The following is a 21,605-nucleotide window of genomic DNA, read 5'->3' on the forward strand; positions in this document are numbered from 1 at the left end:
CCCCCCCCCCACCTCTCTCTCTCTCTATCTATCTATATCTCTCTCTCTCTCTCTAGTAACATTTCAGTCTAGAACCTTCTCTGTACGATGAGCAGTCACCTCAGTGTGAATGACTGGCGCTGTAAAGTGATAAAAAAAAAACATTCACAGGAGAAAACCCGGGCGGATTACTCCACCGCAGTGACTCAGCCTAGATGTGGGCTGGTGGTGTCTGTGGAGGAGGAAACCACAACTGCCAGGACTGAAGACTGAAGCCTTGTACACTGCCTACACACGCCGTCACACACACTCAGACGTGGGTAAACACACTCACAAAGACAGACACCACACACTTATCCTCCTGAGACCTGGCCCGAAAAAAAATATTTAAATGTTTTGACATCGGCCTAATACAGGAGTCTTGGGTACACAAAAACCTTGCGGTGAATATATCTTTCAAAAAAATCATTTGTTTTATCGAATGTCCCTCGCAGTGTAGAATCCAGATGAGATTAGTAAGAATATATGGTTTTTGAGAATAAGACCGGAGACTCACGTCCCCTACAGGGGACAAAAAATGAATTCACTCATTACATTACATTACATTATAGGCATTTAGCAGACGCTCTTATCCAGAGCGACTTACACAACTTTTTACATAGCACTTTACATTGTATCCATTTATACAGCTGGATATATACTGAAGCAACGCAGGTTAGGTACCTTGCTCAAGGGTACAACGGCAGTGTCCTTACCCGGGATTCGAACCTACGACCTTTCGGTTACGAGCGCAGTTCCTTACCCACTGTGCCACACTCCGTCCCACTCCTTCTCTGTGTGGATCTGGCTTCCTTTCTTCTTTCTCTCTACATTCCCCCTTCCCCTCACACAAGTCAATGGGTCATTATATTGCCCGCTGAAGGATTATTACAAGCAGACCTCCGGACCTCCACAATGAGTCCTCTGTACAAGACCCTGAGGTTCTGCGCAAAAGCGGTCGTCTAGTTCGAAAAAAAATGAGGCACAATCTCGTCTGAAAGCCATGCCAAAGCATTCTGGCCATTCCCCGGTGTGCAGGTGCTGGGGAGGTGGGAGGGTTCTGGCAGCCAGACTAGCTGCTAATCTTCGTCCCCTGAAAAGGACATGCTTGAATCATTAGTGTTATTTGATAATTGCTTCTGTGGGACATTACTGGAAATAAGCTCAATAAAAACAGCTTGTTTTTGAAGGTGTTGATATAGGGGGAAGGGAGGAACTGAGTCAGCATCAGTGATATAAATTTTAAAACCACCAAAGTGTCGAACTTTTACGGTACACCTCAGACACACTGGCGGTTCTGTGCTACCTGGTACCAAGAAATTCTCTCTTTTTCAGGAGGGAAGTGGGAAAGCGAGGGGTGCGATCTTTCATGGAAGAGGATAATTAGATGAAAAGACGACCGAGTGTGGTGCTGCGTCTGCAGCAGACGTTGCCCTTGGCAGCGGAAGAAATTCCGTTATTAAACGCGGCCGCTCGTGCTCGTGCGCGCGAACACTGCCCCCTTTCTAATCCGCGCCAGTTTGCCGGTAAATCTGCGCCCCGAACTCGGAGAGATTTATAAGTGGCGAGTTGGAAGTATTATTAAAGCCGTCGTTTTCTCCGAACTCCCATCGGACCAGTCGTATATATGCACTAATTTTAGCGGGCTTTTCTTGTCATACAGCCACACTCTGAGGTGGGTTGACATACAGTATATAGCTGTCCATCCTCCTGAGACCCGACAGGAAAACGTTTAAGTGTTTTAGTTTATTTTTGACGTAATCCAAGCGTCTTGATTGACAAGATGAATTTATTTTATTTTATTTTTTTAATTTTAGGCGTTTTATTTTTGCTTCTGTAGCGGATTACAGAGGTTATAGTCTGCACGTCTGGGCTTTGGGGGTCTAGTCAGCAGGTCATTAGAAACCTGTCGGATGGAGAAACTGTAGGACTGAGAACTACCCCTCCCTCCGAGGTCATTATCCCAGGGCTGGAGCAAGACCCTCCCTCTGTCCTCCTGGGTGGGCTAAATATGGGGCCCATTTTTTACTTATTCAGTATTGAACCCTCCAGTGTAGACCTGAGCCTGTGCCCCTTTCCCCTAAACATGAAAAGAACTTGGATAGGATATGCTAGCCCACCCTGTCCCTTGCTAAAAAGAAATAAATACTGTATTACTTTATACATTTCTTTTAAAAAAATGAGTAGGGGAGAGACAGGTTTGGCATGTTCGACCAGTGATTTTATGTGAGTTTTATTTCCAAAGGAATACGGAAAATAGCCAAAGACTTGTCCAGTTGTAACAAGGTACTAAAAAAGGCAGTTTGTCTATGCCCCTGAGTAGGAATTATTTATAAGAAAGAAGATCGTTAAAAATAGCTCTCAAATAATGAGCATGGGCTAACCATGCTTAGACATTCTGCAGTGTACATGCCTGGGTCCATTTCAAAAATGGTCCAAGCGAGACAACAAAATTAAAGGAAACTGGAAAAATGAAATGAGTGAGAAACTTACGAGGGAAGGTTTGTGTGTCTCAAGTCAAAGATTAAGAAACAAGTTTACATCTGGGAACCAGGCAGCTTTTGTGAGTGTACATCGAGCAAAAAAGAAAAATCACAGAAGAGCTTCTTAAAGTTCCACTGACATAAAGACAAGCGTGTGTGTGTATGTGAGAGAGAGAGAGAGCGGCAGTGTGTGTGTATGTGTGAGACAGAGAGAGGCAGTGTGTGTGTGTGTGTGTGTGTGTGTGCGCACGTGTGTGTGTGTTATTACCCACACACACTGTTTCTAAAGAAAGTACAGAATTTACTCTAGCATAACCAAATACACTATGGCTCTATGGCTCTACCACACGCGACACTGAGATTTTCTGACGTTTACCAGGTAAGTTCACTGATTATCTACAAAGCTTTCCCAACATTTTCAGAAGGATGCGGTGAGCAGTTTGGTTGAGTTTTCACAGCGCTGATTCCACACAGGGTGCCAGAAACAGCAATTAGGGGTGGGGGGTGGGGGTTGCTTTTTCACCAGCATGCCCATCAACCCCCCCCCCCCCCCCCCCCCCCACCTCTAATTTAGGCTGTGTGTCCTGAACTCTAAGCTTTCTCAAGATGTCTGTGCTCAATGGGGTTGTCGGATACCATACCAACCATCGCCACCCCCCCAAAAAAAACACACACACCCACATATACACACACAATCAGGCACACAGAGCTGACTCTGCTCAGGGCGTTCTGATAATGTTTGATCAGAGCCGCCAGCTGCCGCACACTCGGACTGCAGATGTGTGTATTTATAAAGGCAGTCCTTATTTTAGCACCTGCGCTCCCTACCTGCTCATGCCCCCCCCCCCTGCCCCCCCGCCCCCTTCATGTGTTTGCTCAGTAAATGGCGGTCAAAGAGAGGGGCTGCTCCACAGTCCAGCTCAGAGGTGATGATGCGAATAAAATTTTTTGAAAAATCAGTTGTTAAATATCAGCTGCTCTTCTATCAGCGATATGGTAGGGGGGGGGGGGGAACTGACTACCCTGGGCTCCAAGGGTGAGGAGGGGGTTCAAATTATTTTTGAGATTTTCGAGAGATGAGAAGGGGGCCCACATTTGCAGGGAGTCTGGAATTTCATGCTACTTCCTTGTGCACTCCGCACAAAGATCTACCCAAAAATTTCTCAATGATCATGCCTTCCAATTCTCCATTGGACCATCAGGTGTCACTAGTCTCCTAATGAGGCTATCATACAATAATAATAATCTTTGTTTCAGTCTTACTTCTGAATAAGTTGCATTTATATTGTATTTTTTTTCTCATATCTTGTTTTGGGTGAACCCATAACCATAACCAGCTCATCAATACCACAACTTCTCACTATTAATGCATTGCATTGTAGTGCTGGGCTAAAACCAGCTCACATACTGGTCCTTTTCAGATAAGAATGGACACCCCTGGTCTAAAATGAGAAAGAAACAGCTCTTTAACATGTGAAAACTTTTTTTTCTCCCTTGTTTGTGCACTTTGGGGTCCCTGTCTGGAAAGACTTTGAGACATTTGTGTCAGAGCTCGCGTAGGTAATCTCCAAAGGGCCGGGGAGAGAAGTCACAGCTGTGAAGCAGGCTCAGAGCTTCCATGAAACCACCGATACTGAAAAAAATGAATACTGTAGCCTTTATGCCCACTTTGAATGTGTGACAGCTGCTCTGTGCCCTCCCACTGTGTGTGTGTGTGTGTGTGTGAGAGAGTGTGTGTGTGTATGTGTGCGGTTTGTGCTTGTCTGTATTTATGTGTGTGTATGTGTGTTTGTCTGTATGAGCATGCGTGTGTGTGTGTATGGGTGTGTGTGAGAGAAAATGTGTGTGTGTGTGTGTGTGTATGAAAGAGAGAGGCATAGTGTGTGCGTGTGTGTGTGTGAGAGAGTGAGAGTGTGTGTGCGTGTGTGAGAGAGAGTGAAAGTGTGTGTGCATGTGTGTGTGAGAGAGAGAATGTGTGTTTGCATGTGTGAGTGAGAGAGTGTTTGTGTGTGTGAGAGAGAGAGTGAGAGTGTGGGCGTGTGTATGTGTGTGTGAAAGAGAGAGAGAGTGTGTGTGCGTGTATGTGTGTGTGAGTGAGAGAGTGTGTGAGTGCGTGTGTTTGTGTGTGTGTCTGTGCTGACAGGACAGCTTTATTATTTTCTCCATGCAAACAGACATTCCCTCAGCTCGTTACATTTCCATTTGATTAATGTCACGTTATGCGCCATATTTCCAAAAATTTGAATTTTAAATTTTTTTCCCTGTTATGTTAATACTGTGTATTAATGCAATGTTTGGCTTCATAACGTCATCTGTTCTGCACACGTCGGCCAGAGTTGGGGTTTTTTTTCTTCCCCCTGCACTGGTACCGGGTACGTGGCTGAGTGGTATCCGTGGAGAAGGGACAGGCTAGTCTGTCTGACAGCTCATTGAACAGCCTTGTTTAAAATTCAGGCCCCCGTCAGGAAGGATGAACGTATGCACGCAGACAGCCAATCAAAGATAAGGACGGGGGGAACGGTTTGTTTTGGGCGGGGGGAATGGTGGGGAGGCGTTGAACTCAGACCTGATGAGGCAACCCTCAGGGCTGGCACTCAGTTTGGAATAAACACTGCTTTCCTCTCCTGGTTTTGCACCCCGTGAATGGAGCTCTTTCAGTATGGTGTCCCCGATGACCTCCCTCCCCCAAACCTGCACCCCTGCCCCCCCCCCCACCCCCCCACCCCCCCCCCCCCCACGCCCCATATACCCATTTGGGTCACATGATTCACTCTCCCCAGCTGACCCACGGGGACAGCCTCACATCTCAGATTGGGTTTCGGGCTCGATAATTTTACCCAACCTTCCACTGGCCTTCCAACAGCCGCCCACCCCCCATAAAGTTTCACCAACACCCCAACCCCCGCCTCCACGCTGCTATTCCAAACACTGCTGCCCAAGGAAAGTTTTATTTGTGTCTCTTTTTTTTAACCCCCAAACCTTTCTTTTGTGCGGCTACACCACGAGGTCAGGTCAGCCGCACCTGACACCTACGCACCTGACACCCCCCCCCCCCCACTCCCCACCCCCCACACCTCCCACCAACGCCGCCTCCCACAAGCCGATGAATGTGACCACAGCAGAAACATGACTCAAGCAATTTCTCAGTCCAGGAGGGGGGAGGGGGGAAGGGGGGTATTTTTAGACATTCCATTCCTTCCTCCAGGTGAGCGGACTGCCTGGCCGCTAGCTCCTCGCTGACTGGGCTATTCGTCCTGGTGGTCAGAGACTGCCACGGTTGAACTGCAGGTTGTTTTTTTTTTCTTCATAATTCTAAGTCAGCGTTCTAGAACTCCACTGCTTTCTATTACGGACAGAGAGATAAAGATTTTATTTTTCTCCAAAAAATGTTCTGTTGGGAAACTCTCTTGCTCAAAAAAAAAAAACGAATCGATTGCCAGAGGGCACCAGAACCTAATTCCTCGTGATTAGTGATGGTTTCTGTAATATTACTGCCTGACGGTGTCGGGGTTAGGGAGAGGGAGCTTAGTGTTAAACATCACCAGAGGAAAAAAGTACTCGTTTCATTCTAGACCTCATAAAATCTAGACATCGGTTAGGACGCTTTGTCTGGGTCAAGAGAAAGGCTTCAGGCTCACAATATGGTTCCAGGAGATTCTTTACCCATCTGACTCATTTCTTGTTTTTGTTTAGAGTTATGAGCCGAACATTTATAGTTCTTCCAAACATTAATCTCAGTGTCGTCTTCTTTTTAAAAAAAAAAAAAAACATATAAACTTAAAATGCAGTTACTGGAAAGGATCACTTTCCATCTTTCAAGAATATATAAATGTTTTTTGTTTTTTCTTAATCCCTTGAGGAATTGTGTTGTTTATTCATTTCACCAATGGCTTCACATGAAAGACAATGATCACAGCATTTGGATCCTGCACTCCCACCAGGGAAATGGATAATGGGTTACTGCACAAAACCAAGACAAACAGCAGAGCCCAATTGGGACCTCTACATAAAACAGGCCCCATCCACCAGGGTTTTGTTCAAGCGTGGCTTTCTCTGACATCTCTGTTGTTCTGTCGTTAGCAAGGTAACGGCAAATGTGCACATGTTACAGTTATAGCAAAATGTCTGGCTGGGTATCCCTTACATCAGGGCTAGTCGACTCTGTGACCCGGAGGTCAAAAGTGGCATGTAGCCTGCCTGCCCTAAATGTACTATGTACTCTCTTCTTGGCCTGCTGATCATCGAAAAATAAATATACACAGTGAGCGCCAGAATGTTTGGGACAAATGCATATTTTCTTCTTGATTTGGCTCTGTACTCCACAATTTCAGATTTGTAATCAAACAATTCACATGTGGTTGAAGCACACATTCTCTCTTTTGCTTTCACCGTGTCGAAATCGCAGCACTTTTTAGGAATAGTTCCGCCATTTTCACATCATAATGTTTGGGACATTGTCACATGTGTTTCTGATTAGTCAGGTGTGTTCACTTGCTTCCTTAGTGCAGGTATACTGTATGAGAGTTTTCAGTATCTAGTTTTGATTCTAGCCTTTTGATTGCCTTTGGAGTCAGTTATTGCCATTTGTCAACATGAGGACCAGAGTTGTGCCAATGAAAGTCAAGGAAATATGAGGCTGAGAAATAAGAAGAAAAACAAACAGACATAGGCCAAACCTTAGGCAAACCAAAATCAACCGTTTGGAAAAACATTAAGAACAACTTGCAAGCTCAACAATCACAAAGAACCTAGTTAGTCAAGGAAGTTCTCTGCATATGCATATTTTCAGAAAGCGTCTATTTTTATTTTACACATGTACCATGCATTTTATGCATATACTACTTTACAAATAGAGAAGGAAATATTTCTGGTTCCTTTGCGTTCCTCTTTTCAATAAAGAATGTATAGTAGTTCCAAACAGACTTAGTAGAAGACCGCTGCTTTACTATAAGAATGCATGGTCATCCCAAATATCCCATAATCAGAACAGGATAATCAGAGGGTCATTTTCACTTTAAGATGAACTTCCACTTTTCGTCAGTCAGTTAAAGAGGCACAGCGGTTCCGTAATTATCAATAGATTATCAGTAGCCTAAACAGCGATAATTCTTTGATGCGTGTCAAATGGGAGCTTGATACTGCATGCAATGTTTCTGGACAAAATACATTTAAACTAAAACCAAGTTCCAGAATATGTCTGGTAGGAGGTGCTGGACTGGAGATTTAGAAACACTGTTGTAAGTGGTCCCGTCAAAGAGAGAGAATGTAACTTTAGATTCTTGTCGTTCAGTGGAAAACGACACCGTTGCTATCTAGAGAATGCTCTTGTCAGTTGATACTGTTATGTTATCGCTCAATGATGCCCAGGCTAATAAATCTATAAAAGTGACTTATTTTAAACGAACAATAGGCTATAATTTCAGCCCAAAAAGTGTTCGTTCTTGATTTTCTGCGACTCACTGGCACCTCCCAACGGGAAAAATCAGAAATGTATTTGTTAAAACCGATGTACTTTATAAAGAAGTGTTCTTTTTCAATTATATCGGTCGAATGTGAATCTACTGCCCATCTTCGTTGAACACATTAAAACGATAAAGTATGCATCTATGTTGTTTCACTGCAACGTTCTACATAAAAGAAAATGTAATTGTCTGTGCATTTATTTAGCTGCATTTATGTACATAAAATATGCAATTCTTAGTACACTGGATTTCTCAGGAATAGTTTAATTCATTTTTATGTATTTTAATGTCATTTTATAGCAGTTGTACAATGCATTAAAACTCTATATCCCAGGATGCACTTTGACTAAGAGGCGGGTCGAAAGTTGGTGGTTCAGAGGTGAAAGTGTGGGTAATGTATGGAGGTTCCAGAAACTAGATTGCGTGGTGGCTAGCTAAGTGAATCTCATTTTAATTATTCGGCTTTAGACTTTTTTTTAGTAACAGAATATGACTTCGAAAAATGAGGATGCGTCAAAATGTGAATTGTTGAATTTGATTTATCGACATTTGAAGGACAGCGGTCACAAGAAAGCTGCAAGTGAACTCAAAAAACATGCTACACAGGTAGCTACTGTAGCTGTCTTGCATACACTAAACTTTCGCTTTGGAGCATGGTTGCAAAAGCAACTTGTAACTCTATAATGTACAGCATGATGCATCGATTGCGTATACGTATCTGATTAGTTGGTTATGTTGAATACAACGCTGCTACAAAACGAATGTGTCTATATCATTAAACATTTTACATTTATTGTTAAACGTGTTAGATTCTGTCATGTAATAATGCAGTGTGTCTGTTGGTTTTACAGACATGTTAGCAACATGCGCTTGAATGAACGTAGTAGCCTGTTAAGTCTTAACTGACCTGTTCACGGGGACATGCGACGGCATGCCTCCGGCACACTTACAGTACTTGACACGTGTGTCGCTCTCTTGTTTTAAATCTTCTTCCGGACTCCATGCCTTTGATGTAAGCACTCCTAGAGAAACATAGGCGTGGATTTTTCCGACTGTTGATTTGGTGTTGCTTCGGTCTCAGGTGCAGAGTGGACCGGTAGGAGGAACTACGTCACTATATGACATCTACAACAGCTGGATCAAGTAAGTGCACTTTTATTGGAAGACCCCGGGTGGGTCTGTGCGTCGCTGCGGTAGTTAATTGTTCGCGATTACGGTGCATTTAATGCCAATGAGTAAATGGATTTGAACTGTGCCTTCGTTTAGCTCGCCAGAGAAGAGCATCAAAGCGGCACCGAAGGCCAATCAGAAACCTGGGAAGAAGGTTCGTCAAGCGGATCCAGAGAGCAGCTCGGAGAGCTCAGAGGACGATTCTGACCCGAAGACGTCCAAACCGGGTACACGCAGTTTATTATTATTTTTCTCCTTGCTGCTTTTACCATTCTTTGACATTTTATAAGAAGCTAAACGAGTTCCGTAATAAACACAAATTGCATCCTAGAGCTTCTTCTTTTTTTTTGCAGTTGTGAGCATTTATGTACATCGCCTGTTTACGTACAGTATACAGGTGATATTCCTGCCATTAGGTGCCAAGTGTAAGCACACTGCGGAGACCCCCCCCCCCCCCCAAAAAAAGAAAGAAAGCACACAAAAACAAAATTACAGTTTTTGCAGCAGACTAGAGCATGGTTTCCACTCAGAAATGATCACGGGACAATACGTCCCACCTCTGCGGAATTACCGGACATCAAACGCTGACCTTTGTGTTTCTACTGTAGGCCGCTCTGGATAAGAGAATCTGCTAAGTGTCTTTTTAAGAAGTCAATTTAATTTTGTGGTAAACTGAAATTCAGTGCCCCTGTCCTGTGTGCTCTCCGCGTCCTCGTCCCTCCAGGCACCCAGACCTCCAGCGCCCCTGGTGAGCCTGCGTCTGCCCCAAAGCCTGCTGGTCCCGCTGCAGCTGCTGGGACGGCCGCCAGCAGCTCCGAGACTGAGAGCAGCGACGAGTCGTCCGAGGACGAAGGAGGAGGAGGAGGAGCGTCACGGCAAAAAGTACAGTTTTCACGCTATTCCGACGCCTGGGTTCTAGAACACGCTTTCTGGCCTTTCCCCGCTCGTGACTCCCAGAGCAGAACTGCGGTTCCGTGTGTTTCAGTCGTTTGGTTAACGGGGAAAGCGGCCCGTTGCGCAGTCATAGCTAACCATCGCACTGGCGGTGGTTAACGAAAAAACGTAAAATGAACTGTGACCCATAATGCTCGGTGGTGTTGTGGTGGGTTACTATGTAAGGTACACAATGAGAAGCAGCATTTTTATTGCTTGTCTCTTTGGATCAGTATAATGTCAGGTGACATGATACGGTGTTCTAAGATACAGACATATTTACATATTTAGATGTAGGTGAATAATGCAAAGTAGTATGACTATAGATGGTGCGAGTGAGTGAGTGTGTGTGTGCGTGCAAGTGTTTGTGTGTATGTATGTGTATGCGTATATATGTTAATATTTTCTCCTCTCTAGAATGATGTGGGGAAGCCCAAAGCCAGCTCTTTGCCTGCCGCTGTGGTGAAGAGCAAACCAGCAGCAGCGAAGCCTCCGACTGCAGAGAGCTCCAGCGGTGACAGTGACTCAGACAGTGAAAATGAGATCCCCCCTACACAGGTACCTCACCCCCTCATCTGAGTGTATCACTGGCACCTACGGTTACCATAGTGTTACTGTAGCTGAGTTACAGTAGCTATAGTGTTACTGTAACTGTTCAACCACAGTGTTGTTGTAGCTGAGTTACAGTAGCTATAGCGTTACTGTGCCTATGTTACAAAATACATGGTGTTACTGACGCTGTGTTACAGTAGCAACAGTTTTACTGTAGGTATATTAAAATAATCACAATATTCCTGTAGCTATCTTACAATAGTCATGCTTCTATGGTAGCTATGTTACAGTAGAGATAGAATTACGGCGGCTATGCTACAATAGTCACGCTTTTACTGTAACTACATGGCTAGTGTACCTGCTGTTACTGTAGCTATGTCACGGTAGCCACAGTCTTACAGTAGCCACAGTTTTACTGTAGCTACGTTACAGTAGCCAGTATTACTTTTGCTCTTATTGCATAGTACATTGGTATGATTAATTTAGCAGCCTCTGTATTGATCGGTAACAGAGGCACCATGAAAGTGCAGGTGTCTGTGTTGCAGAGGCCTGCTGTTGTCCTGCAGGGAGGGGTCAGTAGTCCCTCAGCGGGGGCTGCGGTGGCAGGAGGGGGTGACAGGACAGACAGCGAGAGTGAGGACTCAGGCAGTGAGACCCCAGCGCTGGTCATTATTCATTAGCTAACTGGTTTATGTTTATGGATTAGTCAGCTGGATTATCCCTCTGTTGGGAAATCAACATACATCAACATGCAGTAAATGTACGGATTTGACCTGGTCAGTGCTTTGATAGGATTTGATAGTGGATCACAAGCAGGTTTGCTCTCAGATGCAAAAATGCTTGATAAGACTTAGCTTCAGAAAGTTGTTCATTTGCAGCCAGCTTTATGTAATAATATGTAATTACATTGGTAGTACACACCTTTATAATTCTGTAATTACAGTGAGCTATTACAGCACTTGTCTCACTTGCATTGTGTAATTACACTGTAATAATGCACTATAATATTCTTACGGACACTTTATTAATATGGAGGTTCTTATGTCTTTGCCAATGCACTCTTACACTAGGACACCACCCCAAAACCGAGCATTAAACCCACAGTGGTGGCACAACAGAAGGCTGGGGGCGGGGCAACCCCTAACCAACCCAAAGCCACGCCCAAAGCCTCAGCCCCAGCAGAGGAAGAGGAGAGCGACAGCTCGGACTCGTCAGGCAGTGAGGAAGAGGCCGCAGCAAAGGCGGTCCCAGCCAAGGCAGCCCCCGCAACCCCAGTGAAGCCCAGCCAGCCCCCCTCCAGCCTGGCTAAAGCTGCAGCCAAGAGCCCTGCTGCAGGCAAGCAGGCCCAGAGCTCGGACAGCGACAGCAGCGAAGACTCGGAGAGCGAAGAGGAGACGCCAGCACAGGTACCCTGTGTTTCACACACCGTGCTGTGCTAGAGAGACTGTGTTTAACAGACTGCGCTGTGTTAGACTGTGTTTCACACACTGCGCTGTGTTAGACTGTGTTTCACACACTGCGCTGTGTTAGAGAGACTGTGTTTCACACATTGCGCTGTGTTAGAGAGACTGTGTTTAACACACTGCGCTGTGTTAGAGAGACTGTGTTTAACACACTGCGCTGTGTTAGAGAGACTGTGTCCAACACACTGCGCTGTTAGAGAGACTGTTTAACACACTGCACTGTGTTAGAGAGACTGTGTCCAACACACTGCGCTGTTAGAGAGACTGTTTAACACACTGCGCTGTATTAGAGAGACTGTGTTTAACAGACTGTGTTGTGTTAGAGAGACTGTGTTTAATTTTCTACTTTGGCTTGTCTCAGAATCTAATTGTTGTAAAAGCGTTGTTAAAATAACCAGATAAATACAGCAACTGTTCAGCAGCCGTCACTGTTTTGGCAGGCCCCTGTTTAAGTACCTTTTTGCCATCTTGTGGTAACATTTGGTACTGTCATGCCCGTAGGGGAGCTGCTGACTCACTCACTCACTCACTCACTCACTCATTGAACCACTCAGGCACTGAACCACTCAGTTACTCACTGAATCACTAAATTACTCACTTGCTGAATCACTCAGTCACTTACTCCCTAATATACTCACTCAGTGAGTCAGTGATTCGCTCACTCAGTCCAGTGTGTCAGTAAGGGTCACTGCCATTTAGAGGGTTGATTTGCACATCTGGAAACACACGGATTTGGTCCAGTATTGATACAGTTGTTTTTACTTTATTAATTAACAGAAGGCAGTGCCAGCCACTCCAGTAAAATCAGGAGCTTCAAAGACTCCTAACAAGACCCTGCCTACACCCAAAGCCACACCCAAAGCCTCAGCCCCAGCAGAGGAAGAGGAGAGCGACAGCTCGGACTCGTCAGACAGTGAGGAAGAGGCCGCAGAAAAGGCGGTCCCAGCCAAGGCAGCCCCCGCAACCCCAGTGAAGCCCAGCCAGCCCCCCTCCAGCCTGGCTAAAGCTGCAGCCAAGAGCCCTGCTGCAGGGAAGCAGGCCCAGAGCTCGGACAGCGACAGCAGCGACGACTCAGAGAGCGAAGAGGAGACGCCAGCACAGGTACCCTGTGTTTCACACACTGCGCTGTGTTAGAGAGACTGTGTTTCACACACTGCGCTGTGTTAGACTGTGTTTAACACACTGCGCTGTGTTAGGGAGACTGTGTTTACACACTGTGCTGTGTTAGAGAGACTGTGTTTCACACACTGCGCTGTGTTAGACTGTGTTTCACACACTGCACTGTGTTAGACTGTGTTTCACACACTGCGCTGTGTTAGACTGTGTTTCACACACCACGCTGTGCTAGAGAGACTGTGTTTAACACACTGTGCTGTGTTAGAGAGACTGTGTTTAACACACTGCACTGTGTTAGAGAGACTGTGTTTCACACACTGCGCTGTGTTAGACTGTGTTTCACACACTGCGCTGTGTTAGACTGTGTTTCACACACCACGCTGTGCTAGAGAGACTGTGTTTAACACACTGTGCTGTGTTAGAGAGACTGTGTTTAACACACTGCACTGTGTTAGAGAGACTATGTTTACACACTGCGCTGTGTTAGGGAGACTGTGTTTACACACTGTAGTGTGTAGAGAGACTTGTTTAAGAGTTTCCTTTTTTTAACAGAAGGCAGTGCCAGTCACTCCAGTGAAATCAGGGGCTTCAAAGACTCCTAAAAAGGCCCTGCCTACACCCAAGGCCACACCCAAAGCCTCAGCCCCAGCAGAGGAAGAGGAAGAGGAGAGTGACAGCTCTGACTCGTCAGACAGTGAGGAAGAGGCCGCAGCAAAGGCGGTCCCAGCCAAGGCAGCCCCCGCAACCCCAGTCAAGCCCAGCCAGCCCCCCTCCAGCCTGGCTAAAGCTGCAGCCAAGAGCCCTGCTGCAGGCAAGCAGGCCCAGAGCTCGGACAGCGACAGCAGCGACAGCAGCGACGACTCGGAGAGCGAAGAGGAGACGCCAGCACAGGTACCCTGTGTTTCACACACTGCGCTGTGTTAGACTGTGTTTCACACACTGTGCTGTGTTAGAGAGACTGTGTTTAATACACTGCGCTGTGTTGGAGAGACTGTGCTTAACACACTGCGCTGTGTTAGAGAGACTGCCTTTAACACACTGCGCTGTGTTAGAGAGACTGTGTTTCACACACTGCGCTGTGTTAGAGAGACTGTGTTTCACACACTGCGCTGTGTTAGAGAGACTGTTTACACACTGTAGTGTGTAGAGAGACTTGTTTAAGTGTTTCCTTTTTTTAACAGAAGGCAGTGCCAGTCACTCCAGTAAAATCAGGGGCTTCCAAGACTCCTAACAAGACCCTGCCTACATCCAAAGCCTCAGCCCCAGCAGAGGAAGAGGAGAGCGACAGCTCGGACTCGTCAGACAGTGAGGAAGAGGCCGCAGCGAAGGCGGTCCCAGCCAAGGCAGCCCCCGCAACCCCAGTGAAGCCCAGCCAGCCCCCCTCCAGCCTGGCTAAAGCTGCAGCCAAGAGCCCTGCTGCAGGCAAGCAGGCCCAGAGCTCGGACAGCGACAGCAGCGACGACTCGGAGAGCGAAGAGGAGACTCCAGCACAGGTACCCTGTGTTTCACACACTGCGCTGTGTTAGAGAGACTGTGTTTCACACACCACGCTGTGTTAGAGAGACTATGTTTAACACACTGCGCTGTGTTAGAGAGACTGTGTTTACACACTGCACTGTTTGAGATACTGTGTTTAGCATACAGTGCTGTGTTAGAGTAACTGTTTTTAAGTGTTTCCTTTTTTATTAACAGAAGGCAGTGCCAGTCACTCCAGTCAAATCAGGAGCTTCGAATACTCCTAACAAGACCCTGCCTACATCCAAGGCCACACCCAAGGCCTCAGCCCCAGCAGAGGAAGAGGAGAGCGACAGCTCGGACTCGTCAGACAGTGAGGAAGAGGCCGCAGCAAAGGCGGTCCCAGCCAAGGCAGCCCCCGCAACCCCAGTGAAGCCCAGCCAGCCCCCCTCCAGCCTGGCTAAAGCTGCAGCCAAGAGCCCTGCTGCAGGGAAGCAGGCCCAGAGCTCGGACAGCGACAGCAGCGACGACTCGGAGAGCGAAGAGGAGACGCCAGCACAGGTACCCTGTGTTTCACACACTGCGCTGTGTTAGAGAGACTGTGTTTAACACACTGCGCTGTGTTAGAGAGACTGTGTTTCACACACTGCGCTGTGTTAGAGAGACTGTGTTTCACACACTGCGCTGTGTTAGAGAGACTGTGTTTCACACACTGCGCTGTGTGAGGGAGACTGTGTTTACACACTGTAGTGTGTGGAGAGACTTGTTTAAGTGTTTCCTTTTTTTAACAGAAGGCAGTGCCAGTCACTCCAGTGAAATCAGGGGCTTCAAAGACTCCTAAAAAGGCCCTGCCTACACCCAAAGCCACACCCAAAGCCTCAGCCCCAGCAGAGGAAGAGGAAGAGGAGAGTGACAGCTCTGACTCGTCAGACAGTGAGGAAGAGGCCGCAGCCCCGGTCAGTCAGTCTGAAGTCATTTTTATTTTCTGCATTCACTTAATTTGTCCTTAAACATAGCTTCCCACGCCCTTTATGCATTCCAGAATCACATTTTGAATGTAATTTATTAACATTTCAATTGCTGCTGTTCAGCAGAAGTCTGCAGTGACTTCCAAGTCCAGCGTGCTGCCAGTCAAGCAGAAGGCCACACCCACAGCCACCCCTAAAGCCCTCGGGCCTTCACGTGAGGAAGAGGACAGCAGCAGCAGCAGCAGCAGTGCGGATTCCGACAGTGAAGAGGAGACTCCGGATTCTACAGCACCCCCTAGTGGTACAGATTAATCATTATTTTAGCAATGACTTGACTGCTCAAGACAGAGTGATTGTCCCTTTAATGACCGATTCTCTCAATGTGCCACTCAGTGTATGAGTAGCTCTCATCATAATCGTAATCACACGGTATTTACACAGTATACACACGGTCTGTCCAAGAGGCTGTCAGTTTAAAAAAAAAAAAACATACCTGCAACACTTCGATGTGCAGCTTTCTATTGCATTTAAAACATTTCTGAAGGAAAAATACGACTGCAGCATTCGATAGGGAGTGACTGAAACACAGATCCCAGGGCTGTATTTGTGCAGTGGTGTGGTGTCATTGTGATGTCATTTCATTGTGATGTCATTTTCTTGGGCATCCCCAGCTTCAGCTGTCCCGCCCACCACTGTGCCAGAGAGCTCGGATGACACCAGCTCCAGCGAAGAGGAGGCGTCCCAGGTGAGCCAGGGGGACAGGGTACAGGACAGCGGGACAGGGGACAGGGCCACACTGCCCTCCTCCAGTGTTAGGCCATCGTCACACTGTAGTGTGGATGTGCTTTCGGACACACCTTTTTCCTTAAGCTAGAAAAAGATGGAGTCTGACTAGTTATTTCATCGCTTACTCGTACTGTAATATGTCATAGGATTGTAGGCCTTGAAGTGCATTTCTGAACACCTTTTGAAGCAGTCATCATGCACATACCGATGTTTACACCTAGAATAGAGTCCTGATTGGTGATTTCAAAATGGCTCCAAGTTGGGAGCATGTTCTGGATCCATACTGTACCACCTCAGAAAGTGACATGGAAATGGAGTTCAAAGTTCATTCAGAGCCAAGAGTCTCTCTTTAGACTTTAGGTCTCTCTAAAAACTCTGGCGTTTGTGACGTACACTTTTGGAAAAGTCCCGTAACTCTCCCCTTAGTGTGAAGACCACCCGTCCGTTTGCAGTGGTCAAACGGTTGTATTTTGAAAATGGCGGCGAAGCCTTGGTTTCCGCTTTGCCTGTAACGGAGTTTCCCTGCAGTCTCTCTTAGCTCCCCGGACCCCCCCAGCCAAGCCCGCGCAGCAGAGCAGGACACCCGCCGAGAAGAAGGGGAGGAAGAAGAAAGCTCCCGCGCCGCCCAAGGATAAGAACGGAATTCCCGGAACTCCACTGGCCTCGGGCGGGATGAGGAACAGCATTCCCAGCGTTCCCGCCGCGAGCGAATCGAGCTCAGACAGCACGGACATCGAGCGGAATGACCCGAAACGACAGCCCTCTAAAGGTATACCTCTGCTACCATGGTAACTGCTTCCCTAAATACACCCGTCACGTGTAGCTATTTTTTGGGCTATTTTTTTTTTTTTAAAGTAGCACGAATGTCCTCGTACGCTGAAATTGTAGCTTTGTGTACAGGGCATTTTCACCTGTTCAACATGACCTGCAGCATAAAAAATGTCTGTTAGAGCAGTACTGTGAGATGTGGGTCCTTGTAAAATACCTCAAGAAGCACCCTGGCCTTTTATGAACAAACAAAAAAGGAGTTAGTATATCCAATTAAACACACTCCCTGCTGTTCCTTTCTGCCCTGAAAGCGAACAACCAGTCAAACACAACTGTGCGCATGATCCTTAAATTGCCTTTCTCCACTCCTAGAAGTGGGGATGGAAGCTGCATTGATTTGATAAACTGAGATTATTTTATTGCAATGGCATGGTGCCTGTTTGAAGTTAAAGCCTGTAGACACCGCAGTCTCCAAGCTGGATTTCATTATCCTGTTCTTATTTAGATAGAGACTGTGGCCTAATAGATGCACACGTGGAGGGCAGTCTTTCCCCTGCCCAGGGTATTTGTTAGACTGAAACGCTGTCTCTGTGTGTTTAGCTGTGCCCGCTTCCAAGAGAAAGACTGGGTCTGTCAGTGACAGGAGCTCGGCCTCAAAGAAGTCACAGGTACGGAAACCTTTGGTTGGGTATGTGTGTATGTGTGTGAGAGAGTGTGTGTGTCTATATGTGAGAGATGTGTGCATATATCTATGACTTTGTTGCATTTATCAGATGTTCTTATCCAGAGTGACTTGCACAGTGGACATTCTTTACATACAATCCATTCATGCAACTGGATATTTACTGTAGGAATGTTTCAGGAATGTTTTCCAATTCTGGAATACTGGGTTTGGAGAGTTTTGGATCGAACCCTCAACCTCATGGTTACGAGACTAATTCCTTAACCATTATGCTGTGAGTGTGTATTTTTCATCTAAACCCTACATTTTCCACATTTGTTGATTTTCAGTCGTCTTCAGCAAAACTGCTTCCCCAAGTGGCTGAACTCCTTGCCCTCAAAACGGCACCACAGAAGAGGAAGAGGAGCAAGGAGAAAACGGAGACCCCGTCTGCGAAGAGCAAGAGCAAGAGGAAGAAAGTGGCCCCTGCACTGCCAGAACCCGTAAACAGCAAGAAAAAGATCCCAGTGCAGTCTCCTTCCACTCCACTAGGGGGAGACTCTGAGTCGGACTCTGACAGCAGTCTGGATTTGGAGAAGTGGAGGCAGCTAGCACAAAAACTCTCAGGTAACTGTGTTTGGAGGGGCATAGTGGGAAAGAAACAGAAACCAGACACAATCAGATACTTCCTATGACACCCATGGATACTGCAGCTAGAATTAATTTCTAGCTGTAGTATTTATAGGTATACAAGTCAAGGGGTCAGAGGTCAAGCATGTAAAGTGAAAACAAAAAATGCTACTCGACATTATATACATAGTCATTCCTGTAACTTATCGGCCGTTCCTGTGTTGCCAGATGCGGACATCGCAAAGATGGAGGAGATTGCCATCTACACCACACAGGCCCTGCCAGCCGAGTCGCCAAAGGAGAAGGGAAAGGCTAAGGCCAGAACGAAAAAGGAGAAGGCGGTGGAGAACGGGAAGGGCAAGGACACGCCCAAAAAAGCCAGGACAGCAGCCAGCAAGTCAAAGAAGGCCCCACCCACTGCATCAGACAACCAGCCGTCATCCAGCACCGACAGCCAATCAGGATCCTCGCACAAGAGCGGAGCCCTGGATGTCCCACCCACCACCAAGAAGGCCAGGTCTGGCAAGCGGTCAGTGTCCACCATTACCCCCCCCAGCCTGGACAGCCAACAGCCGTCCAAGAAGAGGAGCAAGTCGGAGGCCAAGAGCGCTGTGGAAAAAAGCTCCGCCCTGAATCTGCCTGGCAACAAAAAGGCTGAAGTGAAGGACAAAGGGAAGAAGAAAAAGGAGAAGAAGGAGAAGAAGGAGAAAAAGAAGAAATCAAAAGAGAAGGCCGCAGACCCCGTTGTGGCAGCCATAAACTTGAAAGAGAGCAAAAAAAGTAAGAAGTTGTTTGCAAAACCTGAAACCGTTTTTTTTTCTGACTGGGCATGTTAATGCTGAAAATCACACACATGCCTAACGATAGTGACTAATTATTAGCTGGACCAATGAAAATTGACCAAAACAAACAAGAATCAGTTATTGAATGTGCGTCGGCTCTGCAGCATGGAGGTTACCGTTTGTGAAATTAATTGTTCATAAGCGAGCAATTAACTGAAAATCCTTTACAGAAAAACACAAGTTGAAAAAAGAGAAAAAGGCCAAGGATTCTCCTCTCAAGAAGACCCTGCTCGGCCTGGATTTAGCAGCTACGGAAGCCTCCCCAAAGAAGGTAAGAAATAAAAGAATCATCATCGTCACAAACACAATTACTGTACATAAGATGAGCAAGGACACACTGTCATTGATGCGAAGCAACATGAGTGCTAATAGCTCCCCCTCGGCCTGCTAAGAGCGAGTGAGTGAGTGAGTGAGTGACTCCTAGCCAGGTCTATGAGGTGCTTTGTATCTAAAACATTCACGGTTATGTTCACTGACATCCAACCTCCTTTAGCCAAGGCAGTGAACATGCATGTAGACCTTACCTGGATGTAGGTGTTGTTACTGTAGTTCCTTTCAGCAGGCTGAGTTATGTCACAGTCACCTACATTCTGATTTAATCACACTATTTCTCTTCCTCAGAAGCACAAGTCCTCCAAGACGTAGCCCATTGGCACACACCGGTGAGCTGAGTTCAGAATTCTGTTTAAAAGGCGGTTAGCATTGTTGAATATGCTTGGGTTGGGGTTGTTGGGTGGCAACATTACATTGCATATAAGCATTTGACAAATGCTCTTATTCAGAGCAACTTACACAGATTATACTACTACAGGGCGGTGGCACTGTATGGGGGGGGGGGGGGTTAGGATGGTTCCAAAGGCTCTGACTGACAGGGGCCCTCAAAAAACCGTGCTGTAATTGTGCAGGTATGGGGTGGCCTGGGATGGTGGGGTACTGCACAGTTTTTTTTTAAAGATTGTCCTATATTTCCAACAACAACAAAAAACCTCTCCATCTTCCGTTCCACATGTTCATTCTAGTGACAAAGGATTACCTACCCCCAGTGCGTTATGGGCCAACCAATATGATCATTTGAAATTGGGCGGTGGGAAAAAATATGGGGAATAAGTGTTCTTTTTTCGATGTGGGGTTACTTGCTAGCCTGACTTTTAGTCACAGCGTTGATGTTTCTTCTTCAGGTTCCATCAGGTGGAAGTCTTACCTGTCTTACCTTGCCCAGGTGAGGAGTGGAGACATGGCCCCGTGCAACCCGGAGCCCCCAGGGGCTCTTCCAGCCCAGAGGAATGGGAAGCTTCTTTTTTAACATTAACATAATCAGCAGGTCCTTGTCAATTGTTTTTCAGTTCAGGAAGGTCATATTTTTATTTTTGATTTTTTATAACCATGGACTTCATAATACTGTATTTCTGTACGTCTGTATTCTGCAGCTTCATGTGATGTTTTAAATTTTTTTAATTTAAGTTTTTACTGTACTGGGGATGATTCATTAGTGGTACGAGATGCCGGAAACCAGGATTTCAGAGAAACCAGTTTCGCTGCAGTGCTCGTTTTTAAAAAAAAAAAAAGGTTTCTGTTGAAATCACGGTATATGAACTGACGTCCATTTTGCATTTTACACGCAAAGCCGTTGGCAGCATAAAATGACTTCCTATGGCTCAAGCTGGGTCTCTGGTGAAGTCAAGGGACTCCCTGTAACACTGGGGACCGGAATGCATTTGAAGTGGAGGAGCAGAGAGCTGCACTAAAGATGAATAAAAAAATTACTCGGTGTTCTGGCGCCCAGGAATAATGTTTACAATATTTCTGTCAAATAACTGTGGATAAAACATTTGTCAATGTTTGTATAAGATATATTTTATTAAATAATTTTCCATGCTTTATATGTGATTTTGAGTAGCACCGTCATTACCATGCTTGCTATGAAATGTTTGCTTTGGGGAAAAATATAGTTAGACTACATAGCGCTGTGAGGGATGAATTTGATACTTTTGATACATGATAAAAATGTTGATACAAACAGTATATTTGTGTTTAAAAAGTTAACTTTTCTGCATATATCAGATATAGCATGTGTTACTGGAAAAGTCACACAAAGAAGTGGATGAAAGTGTGGGCGACTATTGATAAATCCCATTGCTTGCGACTGTGTGGATGCTCAGTCAAAGAGGAAGTGATTATTCTCAACATTAACATTGCTAACAGCACCTTCATCTGTACTAGCAGCAATGATGTGGTTATTTAACATTAGGAGGCTAAATAAATGCTTATTTTTATGACAACAAGCATACTATTGCTAAG

The 21,605-nt window shown here is 46.1% G+C and overlaps 1 protein-coding gene across 4 annotated transcripts; it reads left to right on the top strand.

Moving 5' to 3' along the window:
- The first annotated feature begins 8,333 nt into the window (after nucleotides 1–8,333).
- On the top strand, nucleotides 8,334–21,187 carry LOC118224336 (nucleolar and coiled-body phosphoprotein 1-like). Of its 4 annotated transcripts, XM_035411771.1 has the most exons (20): nucleotides 8,334–8,569; nucleotides 9,045–9,106; nucleotides 9,230–9,360; nucleotides 9,858–10,015; nucleotides 10,484–10,624; nucleotides 11,689–12,024; nucleotides 12,859–13,119; nucleotides 14,017–14,088; nucleotides 14,379–14,690; nucleotides 14,890–15,213; nucleotides 15,444–15,608; nucleotides 15,747–15,921; nucleotides 16,292–16,365; nucleotides 16,935–17,175; nucleotides 17,775–17,842; nucleotides 18,186–18,462; nucleotides 18,694–19,245; nucleotides 19,478–19,578; nucleotides 19,929–19,969; nucleotides 20,486–21,187. In XM_035411771.1, exons 1-19 carry the CDS (start codon nucleotides 8,453–8,455, stop codon nucleotides 19,950–19,952), a joined length of 3,591 nt encoding a protein of 1,196 aa, XP_035267662.1. In that variant the 5' UTR covers nucleotides 8,334–8,452; the 3' UTR covers nucleotides 19,953–19,969; nucleotides 20,486–21,187. The 4 variants fall into 4 exon arrangements, with proteins under 4 accessions (XP_035267662.1, XP_035267663.1, XP_035267664.1 ...); XM_035411772.1 differs by lacking the exon at nucleotides 14,017–14,088 and having other exon boundaries at nucleotides 12,859–13,182; nucleotides 15,744–15,921; XM_035411773.1 differs by lacking the exon at nucleotides 12,859–13,119 and having other exon boundaries at nucleotides 11,689–11,833; nucleotides 13,889–14,088; nucleotides 15,744–15,921.
- Nucleotides 21,188–21,605: the final 418 nt, after the last annotated feature.

Source organism: Anguilla anguilla, chromosome 3 (genome assembly GCF_013347855.1).
Source record: "Anguilla anguilla isolate fAngAng1 chromosome 3, fAngAng1.pri, whole genome shotgun sequence".
Classification (NCBI taxonomy): Eukaryota; Metazoa; Chordata; class Actinopteri; order Anguilliformes; family Anguillidae; genus Anguilla; species Anguilla anguilla.